This window comes from Oreochromis niloticus, linkage group LG16 (genome assembly GCF_001858045.2).
Source record: "Oreochromis niloticus isolate F11D_XX linkage group LG16, O_niloticus_UMD_NMBU, whole genome shotgun sequence".
In the NCBI taxonomy this organism is placed as follows: Eukaryota; Metazoa; Chordata; class Actinopteri; order Cichliformes; family Cichlidae; genus Oreochromis; species Oreochromis niloticus.
Window position 1 is genome coordinate 14,872,902 of NC_031987.2, and position 15,610 is coordinate 14,888,511.

A 15,610-nucleotide genomic window follows, 5' to 3' on the forward strand; every position below is an offset into this window, starting at 1 on the left:
GGGAAACGCGGAACTGAGTTAACAGAGCGCTTCCGGTTATAACCTCCAAAGTAAAAGTTCCTGAAGAATTAGGTGTAATAATTTGTCATGGCCAGTTTTATTTATTAAAATATATATCTTCTAATTATAGAAGGTTGTTTCCGAAATCCAAACAAGATCATGGATTTCAACCCAAGACTTTCTCACTATGAGGCAACAGTTCTGACCACTGCATCACCATGCTGTTCTGTGGTAGAAACAAGCTTCCATAATTATTTTTGGTTGACCTAGAAATGTCTTTATCCAGTAAGGAGCATGAATGTTGAAATAAAATTCATTGGTAAAGATGAGGGTTTACCAGATACTGCATATAAATTCGCCTGGAGTTTACTATACTCTTAACCTAAAAGAATATATACATTATGAATTCATGATCTATATATTCATCTTATTTTATTCATTTTCAATACTTTTTTTTTTCCATCCATCCATTTTCTTCTGATTATCCAATTCAGGGTCATGGCTGTCATAGGGTGAGAAGCCGGTCCGCCATGGATAGGCTGCAAATCTGTCGCAGGGCTAACAGATAAAAAGAAAACCATTCACACATACATTCACTTCAGAATCACCAGTTAACCTTAAATGTATGACTATGGACTGTGGGAGAAAGTGAGAGTATCTGGAGAGAACCCACACAGAAATGAGGATAACGTCCACTCAGAGAGGCCCAAGTGTGGATACAAACCCAGGACCTTCACAGTTCTATTCTATCAGAAATAAAAATACAAACAAAAGCACTTGAAAACTAGATGGAAATTCATTTAAATTCATAATGATTTGAGTGTGAATACACATTAATTTGTAGATGTCGCTACAATGTTCATGAGGGAGTGTCCATCTTCTTAAAATTACAAATGTATGATTTTCCATATATAATTTAGCTATTAGCTTTTTACTACATGTTATATTAGTTAACATTACCAGTGCTGAGTGTAACACTTTCAAAATTAACACATTACTGGAATCATATTATATTTTTCTGTATTGCAGTAATGTCATTTAGTAATCACACTACAGTTACAGTGATTCAGTTATCTGCAGACAGCAGATAGAAACCAAATCAAACAACGATCAAACATCTCTCTTTCTTCCTGCACTCTTGCACTTTAATCAGCTGAAGTTAGTTTGTATTAGTCCAGGGAGGAGGAAAATAATGGAGTTGTCTACAACTTTTGACGAATGGAGATATAGATATTAAATTTAATTTTATTGCATGAAAGAACAACAGAAAATGCTAACTTAACTTAAAGTCTAAAAAAGAGATCTTGTGTGTCTCCACTGGGACACAGGTTTGTGTAGGCCTGCGGGACTTTAGCCCAAGTTTTATATTTTTAACTTACTAACTCACATGATACTCAGAGCTAATTATTTTTAGAGTGTAACTTAAGTTTCATTCTTAAAACAGTCACACCATAAATACTGTCAGACAGGAACCAAAATTACCTCTCACAAGGTGCCGTTATAAATATCTTAAATGTTACACATTATAAGGTAAAGGGGTAAATAATAATAAGATAATTAAATATATAATAAACAAACTATCCAAAGTTGTAAATAATATTGCAAAATCTAATATCCAACATAAATTTATAATCTATTCAAATTAATGGTGACTAAAAATAAATAAATATAAAATAAATAAGGTTACACTTCTAAGAAAAGTAACAGCAAAGGTCATTACAGTTAACTAAAATTAATTGTGAAAAAAATAAATACTAGATTTTGAAAAATAAAAATGAAAACTTTTGTGATCTTGGAAAATTAACTAAAATAAGATTAAAAGATAAAGAGGAAATATCCTTAGTTTAAATATTTGTTTGCTCTGTTTAATCTCGAAATTTTGCCTTTTTTATTTCATGTCTTTTATTTATTTATTTGAATGTGGCCCTAATATTCCCTCGTTCATAATTGATTGTGAAATATTTTTTAAATGCTTTATTTTGAAGGCGAAACGTCCAGCTTCCTGTACCGTCCGCGTTCTCTCCCGCTGACTTGCTTTCGGACAGAAACTCCGTCCAATCACTTTACTGACTATGTGGAAGTCGGCTGCAACGTCCTCATACAAAACTGAAGTTAAAGTTGTGGCGTGGATAGACCCTGCGGCGAAACCGAAAACTTTTCTCTTTGACGTCGAAAGGTTTGTGGAGTATTTCGAGGCAGACGTAATGGCTCGCGGATGTGGACATTACCGAACCGGTACTGTACGTTATGGCAAATTAGTGCTTTAACATTGTACCTTCGTGCTGCGCCACGGGAGTCGGACCCTGCTGTATCTATGAGTGACAACACTGACTACCGCTGCTGCTCCGTGTAATATTTCTAGCATGCCACGCAGGCACATAACTTCTCCAAAGACTAGAAAAGTGTGCCTCAGAAGCGGCACTTTCACTATGGTTCTTTGACGTGTTTTTACATTTACAGAGGGTTTGTTTGTTTTATTTAAATTAAAACTATGTCAATAATGAGGCTTAGAAGATATTTAAGGGACAGTGGGAGGGTGCTGGCGTTTGTGTTCGTAGCTTCTGTCATTTGGCTGCTGTTTGACATGGCTGCTCTCCGCATGTCACTAAACGAAGTGAATACCCAGCTGGTAAAAGAGCGTGTGATAAGAGATAAGGAGATTTTCAAACAGCAGCTGAAGGCCACGCAGCACATGAGAAGGGGGTTTAAACACCCGGTGCAGAGGATGGACTGGACACATGCGGGGAAAGGACCACTCACTTCAGGTGTCAAACTTGACCAGGCTTACAGACATGGAGGCAAAGAACGGGATGAAAAGAGGAACTTTATTAAAAGTCAAGGAGACAACGTTCCCAAACGTGATAATGGAGCTTCCCTGCACAATTTTACTCCAAATCAGGAAGTTCGTGGGAAGAAGAAACCTGTACATTTTGATCTAAATGTAGCAGTGGCAAATGTAACCCAGAAAAATAAACTTGCCTTAAAGGAGGAGCCTGTTAAAGTGGCAGAAAGTCATCGGGACAAGACGGATAAGGCAAATAAAGCAGTTAAGAAGCAGCTTCAGGGTGAGGAGGCACACCCAGTTAAAACAACACCCAAACAGCCTCCCAACAAGGATGTAAAAAGAATAGAGAACAAAGATACAAAAGAGAGGGAGCAGGTCAGCGAGACTGTTAAAAGTCCTGTTAATGAAAAAAAGGAACCTGTGAAGCCTTTAGTCGTTCTCCAAGGAGGATTCGACTCCAAGAATAACTCTGCTGTTAGAAAATCAGGTGTCCACAAAGTGCTTTCTCTGGATTTGACTTCCAGTCCTAGAGATGCTAACGCAGTAGGCCAGTTTGGTCAGCCAGCTGTCGTTGGCTGGAAAGAGGATGCAGAGGTGAAGAAGAGATGGGACGAAGGCCATTTTAACGTCTACCTCAGTGACAAGATTCCAGTGGACCGTGCCATTCCAGACACCAGGCCGCAGATGTGAGTCTTCTGCACGTCATCTCTGAAGCCATCCCCACTTGCAAAGCTTGAATGTTAATTTTTGCTGTGTTTCCCAGGTGTGAACAGAGTCTGGTCCACGATGACTTACCTTCCACCAGCGTGATCTTCTGCTTCGTGGATGAAGTGTGGTCAACACTCCTCCGCTCCGTGCACAGTGTGCTCAACAGATCTCCACCCCATCTCCTTAAAGAAATTATTCTGGTGGATGACTTCAGCACAAAAGGTAACAGTGTCTGGAATTCGTCATAGCTAGGCCTCGTCTCCATGGGGTATCTCAGTTGGGTTGATTAAAAATTTGTTATTAAATGCCGGCTGTTCGAATATCTTTTTCATTGTGTGCTCAAATGCAATGTACTATATAGATTGTTAGGAAAACCATTAGATCATTATTGATCAGCCAGAAGTGTTAAAATATGTGACAGCTGCTTATTGGTTTTACAATTAAACCATTGATTTCTTTTACATGTACGTTATATTACTTAAGTGACTGATTGGATGATTTTTTTTTTTTATTACCGTATAATCTATGCAGGCTTAGCAACAATATAAATGATCATCATTTTATTGGCTTTCAGATTGTCATTTTTAATTGTTCTCTGCTGTCAGTGTAACTTGCATGCATGCAGTAGCTTTACCAAGAGCTTTTACTCTGGCAGACTATCTCAAAAAGCAGCTGGATGATTACATGGCCCAGTTCCCCAAAGTGCGAATCGTTCGTCTCAAGGAGCGCCAGGGCTTGATCAGAGCTAGGCTAGCTGGAGCTGCTGTTGCCAAAGGTATGTATGGTCAAGACTAATCTCATATAAGGGTGTATCTTATATTTTATGAGTCTATAAAGGAGGTATAGATACGGGTTAGAGGATATGCCCCCCCAAAAAAGAAAGATAAAGACCTTGCACCTTGTGCACCTCTGCACAACCTGCTGCTCTGTTGACCAAATGTTCTTGTTGAGGACCATTACTGTAAAAGGAGCTGGGTCTCTAGCTATGACTCAAGAAACCAAACAATACCTATAAATGGAAGAGCTTGAAGTCCTCAAGGCCAAGGGTGGTGGATCAGGTCAACATATAATCCATATTGCAGCGTTACTTTTCTGACACCAGCGTGCATGGCAAATGCAGGTGGTCAGATGTATGTCCCTGTTTTTACACCTTTCAGATTAGAAGTGTAAAAACATTATGCAATATATGCAGTAATACTATTATTATTATTGATGTTACTGCAAATGTTCTTTACATGCATTGACAAAAGTGTCCCATGAGGGTTTTTTTGAGCGTTGTAGGGTTGTGTTCTTAAAATGTTTTACTGCAGCAGGACTCTTATGCTTTCCTTCGATGCAGGTGAGGTTCTTACCTTTCTTGACTCCCATATTGAATGCAATGTGGGGTGGCTGGAGCCGCTCTTAGAGAGAGTCTATCTGGATCGAAAGAAAGTACCCTGTCCAGTTATTGAAGTTATCAGTGATAAGGACATGAGGTAAGTGGATAGTACCATATTTAGGTAATTAGTTTATGTGTTTTGGTACAGTAACAGCCAAAAAAATAAAATGTCTCATGGTTTTTCATCCTCAGTTATATGATGGTTGACAACTTCCAAAGGGGTATTTTCAAATGGCCTTTGGTGTTTGGTTGGAGTGCAGTACCACCAGAGGATATCAAGAAGTTTAATTTGACCATCTCTGATCCGATCAGGTAAAATTCATGTTTTGTTTTTGTTTGTTTTTTATAGCTCTAGTGGCTATTTTTAGTAATCTTTTTTTGTTTGTTTTCTGTCCTGTAGATGCCCTGTTATGGCTGGGGGCCTTTTCTCAATTGACAAACAATACTTCTTCGAACTTGGTACCTATGATCCCGGTCTGGATGTGTGGGGTGGGGAGAACATGGAGATTTCATTTAAGGTTTGTCACTCAGCTAATTTATTGGGAATATTGGTGACAGCTGTTTGGAAACATCCTTCAAGTTTGTGTTTATCACATGGCTGATGATGTGCTGTACCTGTTGCTGTTTGAACAGATCTGGATGTGCGGTGGAGAAATCGAGATTATCCCCTGCTCTCGTGTGGGACACATTTTCCGTGGGCAGAATCCTTATAAATTTCCCAAAGACCGGCAGAAGACAGTGGAGCGTAACCTGGCAAGGGTGGCTGAAGTGTGGCTAGATGAGTACAAGGATCTTTTCTATGGCCATGGCTACCATCACCTGCTGGATAAAAAGCTCATTAATATTGGCAACCTCACAGACCAGATTGAGCTAAGGAAGAAGCTGAAATGCAAAAGCTTCAAGTGGTACCTGGATAATGTTTATCCGGACATGGTTGCTCCTTTAGTGAAAGCTGAAGGCCTGGTATGTACTCTGGCTGTTCATTTAAACCTGTGTCAGCATTCTGTCTGATTGGAATATAAAAAGGACCATTTTCTTGTGTTCTTGTAAATTAGTAAACAAATCCTGTGTTTACTGGGGTTTCACTTCTCTTAAAATGCTTTCTTTCTTTCTTTTTTTTTTTTTAGGTCTTCAATCGTGGCTTAAGAAAATGCCTTGCTTTGCATAACGGCTCTTTGTGCTTTGAGACATGTGATCTCAGCAAGCAGGTAGGTGTTTAACAGATTATTTGAATGTAAATATCACTAAATGATCTATAGTAGGGCTTTTTGTCTATATTTTTCTTAGTCTTTACACAGGAAAAAAATGTAGATGATTTGCAAGTTTGGTGGTCATGACTGTGGTAATGATGGTGGGGGAATAACAAAAATACCCAGAAATAACCAAGACAAATGCAGTCAAAGTCTGAGAAAGGACCCAAGCCACTATAAACAAGTGTGGAGTCCAAGACGAGACCAAGTTTTTCTAAATGTGGCCTCTTTGGATTCAAGTCAGCACCACTGAGGCGTCTTTCAAAATCTTATATTGTTTGACATCCTGGTCACTCTCTCTGCTTTTCTCTCGTTTTCAGGGTCAGCACTTTAATTACACCTGGATGAAACACATTCAGCAGCAGAACTTGTGTGTTGCTGCCCAAGGCAGCAGGAATAGGTTTGCTTTACAGTCATGTGACAGCACCAAGCCTGAGCTCCGCTGGTTCCACAAATCGTCCAACTCTGCTCTGGTAGGTTGACTTAGGGTGTTGCCATTTGCTTTGTGCAATATCTTTGTTTTGCCTTTAGTTCAAACCACAGAGCTGGCCTCCTTTAAATCCACGTAAGGAGTGTTTAGATCCAAGAGTTGCATTCATTTCCCTCCCACCCTTTTTTTGTCTTTAAGGCGGAGCACCTCATAGCAGAGTTTGTTTCCAACCATATGTGCCTGGAAGCAGGACCTGGGAGTGACGATCTTCGTCTCAGTCCTTGTGGACCCAGCAATATGTTCCAGAAGTGGCAGTTCACGAACTACCTTGTGTAGTGGATGAGACTGAAATGAGTTCTATGTGATAAAAATGCACTACAAAAAACCTTCAGTGGCCTCATGCTACAGCACGGTCTGTGGTCCAGCCTCAAATCAGGACTTTCCAGGGTACAAAAGAAGCGTTTTGGGGGCATTAATGAGTGTGATTTCTTTTTTTTTTCCTTTTTTTTTTTTTTTTTAAGTGAATGATGTGGGATTTTGTGCCAAAGGACTGGGACTTAGTAATTTAAAAAATAATATCCTCTGTACTGGCACCTGGGGAAAAGTGAGAAGTGAGATTCAGATGGATATCTTTGGTTTAACGCTTCAGTTCTTTAGTAAAACATTTACAAAGATCGAAAGTTAAACAGTGCCTTATAGATTCATCATTCCTGGGACTAAATAACGAGTTAAATTGCATGAAGCTGTTTGTATAAAACATAATTTTTTTTTTTAATATCTCGTGATGAAATGTGTGCTTTGAGCGGTCATTTGGGGGGAAAAAAGCTGCTTTTGTGGGGTTTTTATGTGTAGGTTTTGCTGTGAAAACTGGTTGATTTTGTTTTTGTCACTAGAGGGAAGTGTTGCTTCAAAACACTCAATAAACCTGTGCTCTGATTTCATGAGTTTATTACATGATCACAAACATTTCAAGAAAAAGACATGAATGAAAATGCATTTTTGGTGAAAATAATAACAAGTTGATGAATCTAGAACGGTATATATTTTGTTACTTCCCTCCATCTGCCATTTGAATTTCTTTTTAATAGTTATTTACTGAGGTTACTTCTGAGGAATTTAAAACTTTTAACACCAGAGTTCTCATGCCAAAAATCTTAATAGCCAATAGTAACAACATAAATCAATTGTTTACTTTACAAATATGAGATGTTTTCACTATATCGAGCCAAGTACCTTAACTGTGACTGTTATGTATGCATGTAAGGTTTGCACATAATGGGATGTTACATTGGATATTTCTGTGTAAACTGTAAAGCACACATGTTGCATTTGTTTTGTTTTGGGGTTTTTTTTTGTTACGGTTTCATTAGATGGACATTGAAACCTGATTCTTAGTGATTAATTATCATGTACTCAAACTCATCTATCTTCTGACGGGTGTTGCCTCTGCGGATCCTGCGATAGGACACGGTGCTGTACTTGGTAGATGTGAGATGGTTAAATGAATCCTGGTGGCTCTCACTGCAGCCAGATTTCTTTACCAAAGGCAGGCTGGAGTAACCCGGGTGGGGGTTTTGATGAAGACCAGCATGGACATTAAAGTTCGGATCCTGCTTAGCTTTCTGATCCACTTGAAGCCAACCAGCACCTGATTTCTGGCCTTCAGCACCAAACATCTGGTCTGGGTAGTTTGCCTCCCTGTTCAGCCTTGCATAACCCTCCTCATTAGGTACATCAAAGGAGCTGAGGGCTGATGTGTGAGTTTCTAGTTCCACTTCTTCCTCTTTGATTTGCCGATTTGCTAAAGAGAAAACGAAAGGCAAAATCTTTTCATTTACAGTCTATAAACAAAGACCACTTTTATTTCAATGCAAAGTTATATGAAATTCTTCTTACCTTCTTCCGCTGATGCATTTTGTTCAGGGTGTGCTTGCATTTCTACAGTTGTCCAGTGTGGCTGCAAAAACTCCTTACAAGTTCTCATAAACTCTCCTGGAGTCGGTTCAGAATCAGCACCTTGTTCCCCAGAGTCTAATGCAAACATCAGTTTAGCTTTGGCCATATGAAACTTTTGGGGTTCTTCTTGAGTCCAAGTGATCTGATGGGTCATTTCCCTTCCCATGTCTAAATTTTCTTTGGCAATATCGGCTTCATGTTCTTCCCCTGCCTTTACCTCTCTCCGAGGGCTAGGTTCATCTGCCACAGTGTTTGCAAGATGTCGGCACTTGATGCCGGTTGATGCAGTAGATGCAGTAACGATGTTCAGCTGAGCTTGCTCCTCATCACTGTAAAACACAGAGTCATCTCCCTCTTCCAGGGACCACACATCTCTATCTTCAGGTTGCTTCAGGGTCTTAAAGGCTTCAATGCTGATCCCACTGAGAATCTCCAGTACCTGAGGTGCCAGTGCATCTTCTTCCTCTTCTGCACTGTGTTTTGGGGTATTTGGAGGGATTGCACTCATCTCCATCTGTCTTTTGGTTCTTGAGTAGTGTTGAAAATGGCAAATCAGTTCTGATGCCTCTTAAATCACAACTTAAACAAGTATTGTCACATTGCCTTCTCCGCTGGTCCGAATGTGTTGCTCCTGTTTTGCTTTGTCAGTCAACTGAGAAAGTATCCATCGTGCTTTTCAATGAGCGACGCAAGCTCAGGCTCTGTGGTGGGCTCTGTACTGCTAGTACCATGTAAATCTCTGTTTGTGTTGAATCACCAAAGAACAGAGGCTTTGTTGTAGTCCAAACAAAGGTTCATTGTGGCTCTGGGACCTACAATTGTACTCTTATTTAAATCTGTACTTGGTGGCCACCTTCATTCTGCAATGTTTTGAGTCTAGATTAACATTCTGGTTATTCTGTTTTCAATCCGCTACTTACAGTCCGAACCACCAAAGTTTGTACACCCTGAAACAGCTTAAGAACATAAAGACTTTAAGGTTTTAGAACAACTAAACTGCTAACAAAACATACAGTAAAATCACCACTGATTCATTCCTCATAGAGGTGGAGATACCATTAATTTTTTAATGTATTTGCTATAACATACTGCAATTCAAGTGGACTACAAAAAGGAACTAGACACTTGCACTTTATCTGCTCTGTGACTTTTCTATGATAGGAAACTTTGACCAATAGCAGGTAGCTCTTTTTAGGCCAGACTGTTAATAGTATAAAGAGTGATTATGTCTGTACTTGATTTACAGCAGAGGACATCCTATTTAAAGCTGAAAGTGATCTTGCATCTTCGGGTCAGAAGTATTTGAGCAATAACACAGTTTTTGTCGTTTTGCCTCTTTACACCACTACAGTGGATTTTAAATCAAACATTCAAGATATGACTGAAGTGCAGACTTTTAACTTTAATTCAGCGGGTTTAACAAAAGTATTGCGTTGACTCTTTACCAATTGCAATTACTTTTATACTTAATCTGTAATTTCTTTCTCATTGTAAAGATCATTTTTCTTTGCCTTGATAAATTCGTGGGTTGATTTTGCAGTATGCTTTGGTCATTATCTATTAATATATATTTTTATCCATCCCATCAGTTTTTGCAGCATTTGACTGAGTAGGGTATAGCCCTGTATACACACTTCCTGTTACTGCACCATGTTTGACAGATGGTGTGGTTTACTTCAGAATTTTAGCTGCTCCTTTCCTTCTGCACATCTGTCTCATGTGTTTCATCTGTCTGTCTTTTAAATGCAGACCATAACAATGATGTGTCTGACTCCATAAGTACGTTTCTGACATGACTAGAAGTTGGGAAGAAGGTTTTCTTATTGTGTTGTTTTCCGTTTTCTTCAAGATTTTTGTTGTTGCCGAGTTGCCCAGTGAACTATTTTGTTTATTTCACCATTCCTAAAGTTTGTGCTGTCTCTCTCGTAAGTTTATTTTGTTTTTCAGACTGATTTGTAATCTCAGTCACCAAATCTCTCTCACCAAATACAACTTCAACACTTCAACACAACTTAATTGTTATGGATTATCTAGGAAACAGGCCTCGTCTGGCCTTGAAGCTGCTTATAAGTCAACATGGGAGACTGTGACTACCAATGGCTGTAATAATGCGATACATTACTTACTTTATAAGCTCATTTTTTTCCCTCTTTCATTCCTCTACTTTCTGTATGTGGGGTAACTTGCTTTCTTTGTGAAAGTAACAACCCTTTCCAATGTATCCATCAGTTGTAGTACAAGCCCTCTTTCTGTAGCAGCAAACTGAAACAACAGAAGTAGTTATTTTACAGGAAATAGATGAATTCTTCTCAACTAGTTTTAAAGCCCTATGCATTTCTTCAATTAACATTCGTCTTTTAATGACACAGTAAGTTTTTTCACTACCTGCATCTTCACCAGTAATTTTCAGTGAGTGTAGCTCACTCCAAAGTTGCATCTTCCCCAACATCGAGACTGCACCACTACATGAAAAGTTAAAGGAAGCACGGGTGACTGGAAACATCTTTAAAAGTTTATTGTTCATAAAGAATTTTCTGTACATCGCGATTTTATTTACAAAAGAAAATGTGGATCATCCACATTAATGACACTCTTGCCACAGAAAGAAAATGATACATTTTTACAGCAATTTCAAAAATTTACAAGAAACTGTTACTTCCAGTGTTTCTGAATACTGAAAGAAACTTATACACAGTCGGAAAAAACAATTTGGAAATGAAAGCACTTAAGTAGTACTCTCATACCCACATCCTGTTTTTGAGCTGAGCAGCTATCTATAGGGTGTAGAGGCTTGGTTTTGGTTTTGAGCACCTGAATGTGTAATAAGTGCTTTACTGTCTTCTCATGTGCTTTAGGCTACATGTTTGTTTTAAATTTTGAAGTTGGCTACATTGATACAGTTGCTGCGATTCAAATCGATTAATGCTCATCACAATCTGTGAATATGACAAAAAATGAATTCAAGTAAGCAGGATATATAATTTCATCTGTCACACTTTACAGTCCGTCCAGTTTACATTCATTCAGCCCTCATTGTTTTTGTAATGCTTTTGTGCCACAAGTTAAAGCCAAGCAAGCGAGCCAGGCTCGTCTAAAGGCTCAGGAAGTATAGGGGTAACTTCGACGTTGGCAAATGCATATAGTATAAAAGTTCCAACTTGTTTGCATTCCCATGAAGGGTTAACCCAGGCTTTTAAGTGTGGGGAAACACTTGATTGCATTGTCTGTTTCTATTTGTAATGTGTTAGGAACTTGACAGATCCTGTTTACCAACACTTAATACTGAATAGACACAAGGAGCATTTGGAAAGCGAATCACTGAGTGTTTGTTCCCATCTCCTCCTCTTCAACTGATCGCTGAAGTCCAGGAATTAACTTGAGGATGTGTTTGCGGACACTGGTTCTCCTGCCTCTTCTGGGCAGGGTCCCAAACAAGGACGAGATCCTTGTTTCCTCCCAGGACGGAGACAGAGAGCTGGTGCTGCCGGCCAAACTGGAGCTGCTGGAGCGGCCAAGGGGTTGGTGGTGATTGCTGGAGCTCGATGTGTGAGTTGAAGAGCTGTCTTGTGAAGGAAAGTCTCTGGAGAAGAAGCAGTTATCATCTGTGGTGCTGGCTGCACTGCTGGGACAGGGTGAGCTCACGTCCCCAAACACACTGGCTTGGTCACTATCATCTGTCATCACACTCCTGTAGCTGCTGTCACTGGAAAAACGCCGGCCCAAGCGCCTGATGGGGGAGCTCAAAATAGCTGTGGAGTCTATCAGGAGGTCGAGACTGCTGTCATTTAAATTACCTGAAAGCACAACAAAATCCCAGTTAGATGACAAGAAATTTGTATCAGGAAGCTCATCAGCAACTTCCACTGTATGTTTATGTGTCAGGGGAAGGCCATTTGCATTATCTGGTGTTTACACATCAATTCACATCATAGATGGCCCATGCGTCAGAGAAATGTTAATGGCTGTGAGAAAGGAAGTGCTGTGGTCTGACAGCTGAGCATACTTCTCACCTCGCATTAGACGCTTTTCCTGTAAATTAAGGCCCTGCAGCTCCACCAATTTCTCACGTAGTGATTGCTGTATGGGCAAAAAAAACCACCAAAAACATTACACTTATGCTTCCAGTAAAGCTCTTAACTAATTCGCTGAGAACATTGTGTGCAAATATCTTTGTAGGCAAATGTCCATGCAGTAGCTTTAAGAGGGATGTTTTGGAGTATAGCCTGAGTAATTCAGCTGTGCAGCTGCAGGTTAGAAAGTGTTGGGGGCGTTTGAGGCTTCACTACTGCATGGCTTGGTGACTGCTCTCTCTTTTTTTTTTTCTTTGCCTACAACACACAGCTGAATGGTGTCACCATCAAACACAGACAGGATTTAAGAGACTCACCTTGAGGGCGTCCATCTTCTTCTCCAACTCTATCTGCTTCACTATATTCCCACAAACAGTCTCCAGCCTGGAATAATATATAACACATAATTACACTCTGTTATAATACTATTATAAACTATTGTTATAGTGACTTTTTAGTTATCATCTGTTGTGCTTTTTTTTTTTTTTTTTTTAAGCAGTATTTAGGAAGTTATAAATGTTGTCACTCACTTTAGACAGTTGGTGGATTTTCTTATCAGATCAAGCACGCACTGGTGAGATGAGCCTTCAATGCTGACACCATTGATCGTGACAATTATATCGCCTGTAAAAGAAAAGGATGCAGAAATATAAGGAACGAATGGTTTATGATTACACAACATAGCTGTCAACTGCATGTGCCCATCAGTGCGTGAGATTGCAGGCGTAGGTGTGAAGGCATGTAGGTATTCACATATGTGGTAAGCGATATATCTGTCAATCGTCACGCAGCCCAAACGGTAACATCAATGTCTCAGTGGGGCCTATACGGTAGAAAGGATGTGGGCGGCTCACCTGCGGTCAGGCCAGCACTCTCAGCTACACTGTCCTCGTTCACCTTGCAAACAAACGTGCACATCTCCACTGCAGGGCTGTTTTTCAGCTGCAGCCCGTAAGTCTGCAAAGAGAGACAAATGTGTCACAAAAAAAAAAAAACCGAGCCAAAAGCAGCCCTTTTTTCCACACAGCATCATCTTAAGAATGCTTCAGTGTTTGCTTACCTGAATTTCAAAACCAAATGTTTCATTGTCTTGCTTTTCCAAAATAATCGTGGTTCTGTGCAAAAGCAGAAAAAGCAAACGACTGATAATTAATATCAATTTTTAAGAAATGTAATTAACTGTTCATGCACAAAAAGTCCAGTGGACAGTTTTTCTTTTACACGTATAAAAGGAAAAAAGATGAAAAGTTGCACATCAATTCTGATATATTTACCGTTGTGGGTCTGTGTAATCAACCAGTGAGTTGGAGTAAGCCGGCTTGGACTGCAAACAGAGAGATGCAGAGTTCCTCTTTAAAAACAACAAAACACACATTTTAAACTTTTAACCCTTCCTAGAAAGTATAAAGGGTTGTTTTTTTTAAAATAACAGTAGAGATTTAAAAATTATTTGGTGAGCTGCAGCGAGCTGCTTTGTTTATTTGTGGTAAATTAGTGAAACTATATCACATTACAGCTAAAATCATAGCTGTAATCTCACGTTGCAAATCAGTGTTTCGGTTATTTGATTTAGACAGTAGAAGTCTGAGTATTTACTGATGTGAAATTATAAACACACATATGTGTATTGCACTTGACATATTGTCTCACCTTGCAAACTCTGGGTTGCGAGCCAGTGCTGTGACGGTGCCGATCACTGCTCCCCCTCAGTGAAGCTCGGTACCACAGAGAACTTTTCTTCTTTGGGGTATTATCCAGAATGTAACTCTCCTGGCTGCCCTGGCGCTGAAGTCCATTGATATTCATGATGGAGTGCATGGTAGAATAGTCCTCAAAGCAGCATCATGTCCTGCTGCAGCAGCTCTTCAGTGATTGTGTGGTCCTGCCCTGCCGTGCAGCCAAAAGCAAATGCATCAAGCGGAAATCCACATCATGTGATAAGCTGTGGTAAACCGCATCTGCACTTCTCAGCTTCACGTACCTTGCTTCCTGTTCACCGCCTTTAACTTTTTTCTCCGTCTTTTCTCGAGAAATGCTGCTGTGCTTGTTTGAAAAGAAAAAGCAAGGAGGGTGTTTAAGCTGTTTCTTTTTGAATTCCCCTTCAAACAGTCCCCTTTTCTTTTAGCAGTCTTTGCAATTTGATTTATGGTCTGTCAGAAATCAGCAATGCATGAGAAACCGGCCACCTCACCTCTCCAGCAGCACCTGCTTCCAGCCTCACTCACTCTCAGTTTCTCAATGGGGCTAAGCCTGTGTTCTGTGCTCTGCCAAGCAGGGAGACTTGTCTTATGGGGCCAGACAAAAGGCTGATTTAGCTCAAGGCCAGTTTCATGCTTCCTAAACAGACAGCACGGGTCATTGGGCCAAAGGCATCAGACATGGTTGGATCAAAAGAAAAAAAACACACACACAGGCAGGCTGGCAGCCGTGCAGACAGTGGTTAAAGAAAACTAAGCTATGGTGCACAAACTTCCTCTCGCTCTCTCTCTCCAACACCATTGCCTTCAAAACATACACTGTTCAACAAGAAAATGGAGAATACGATCTTTTACCATACACAGAGTTGCTTTACACTCCAGTGTAAAGCAGGGGAAGCTTTCAATAAAGTGCAGTATATAAAGCCCGTGTAAGAAGCAGGCTGCCTTACAGCAATCCACTCTACCCCACTGACCCTCAGGAACACAGTTTGCCAACTAACCATGAGACCGTCTGGACACCGAAGTCCCGTGTGCTCCATTCAATACGCAAAGCAAAAATAATTCCTTTACTTGCATAATTGGGTTGGAAATTGGTTTATGTAGAGTATCAAATCTTGCACCACCCCTGTCTTTATATTGTACTCTCAAGAACCCAGACTTTATAGTCAGGTCATGTCCTTCATAACATGCAGTACCAATTTTAAAGCATCTGATTGGCAGTGGTTAATTTTTAAGCATAATGGTTATCCCAAAGACTCTGCCAAATGCAGTGAAAGCATATAGAAAGACACAAAATTCAACATTATCAAAAAGAAAAGCTGAGATTATTGTACCT

The 15,610-nt window shown here is 39.9% G+C and overlaps 3 protein-coding genes across 4 annotated transcripts; 1 reads left to right on the forward strand and 2 right to left on the reverse strand.

Annotated features, from left to right (window-relative positions):
- The first annotated feature begins 2,024 nt into the window (after positions 1–2,024).
- galnt5 (polypeptide N-acetylgalactosaminyltransferase 5) lies at positions 2,025–7,487 on the forward strand. The gene is made up of 10 exons (XM_003447419.5): positions 2,025–3,471; positions 3,549–3,715; positions 4,149–4,268; positions 4,833–4,968; positions 5,064–5,183; positions 5,272–5,389; positions 5,505–5,834; positions 5,999–6,079; positions 6,442–6,594; positions 6,750–7,487. The coding sequence occupies exons 1-10, from the start codon at positions 2,492–2,494 to the stop codon at positions 6,885–6,887; spliced, it is 2,343 nt and encodes a 780-aa protein (XP_003447467.2). The 5' UTR covers positions 2,025–2,491; the 3' UTR covers positions 6,888–7,487.
- Positions 7,483–9,231, reverse strand: ermn (ermin). Its single transcript, XM_005453007.4, has 2 exons — positions 8,448–9,231; positions 7,483–8,352 (listed from the first exon to the last, which is right to left on the reverse strand). The coding sequence occupies exons 1-2, from the start codon at positions 9,019–9,021 to the stop codon at positions 7,943–7,945; spliced, it is 984 nt and encodes a 327-aa protein (XP_005453064.1). The 5' UTR covers positions 9,022–9,231; the 3' UTR covers positions 7,483–7,942.
- Positions 9,232–10,997: 1,766 nt separating this feature from the next.
- Positions 10,998–14,481, reverse strand: cytip (cytohesin 1 interacting protein). Of its 2 annotated transcripts, none has more exons than XM_003447418.5 (8): positions 14,228–14,481; positions 13,852–13,928; positions 13,638–13,692; positions 13,432–13,534; positions 13,108–13,201; positions 12,895–12,961; positions 12,518–12,584; positions 10,998–12,301 (listed from the first exon to the last, which is right to left on the reverse strand). In XM_003447418.5, exons 1-8 carry the CDS (start codon positions 14,393–14,395, stop codon positions 11,823–11,825), a joined length of 1,110 nt encoding a protein of 369 aa, XP_003447466.1. In that variant the 5' UTR covers positions 14,396–14,481; the 3' UTR covers positions 10,998–11,822. The 2 variants fall into 2 exon arrangements, with proteins under 2 accessions (XP_003447466.1, XP_005453063.1); XM_005453006.4 differs by having other exon boundaries at positions 13,852–13,901; positions 14,228–14,480.
- Positions 14,482–15,610: the final 1,129 nt, after the last annotated feature.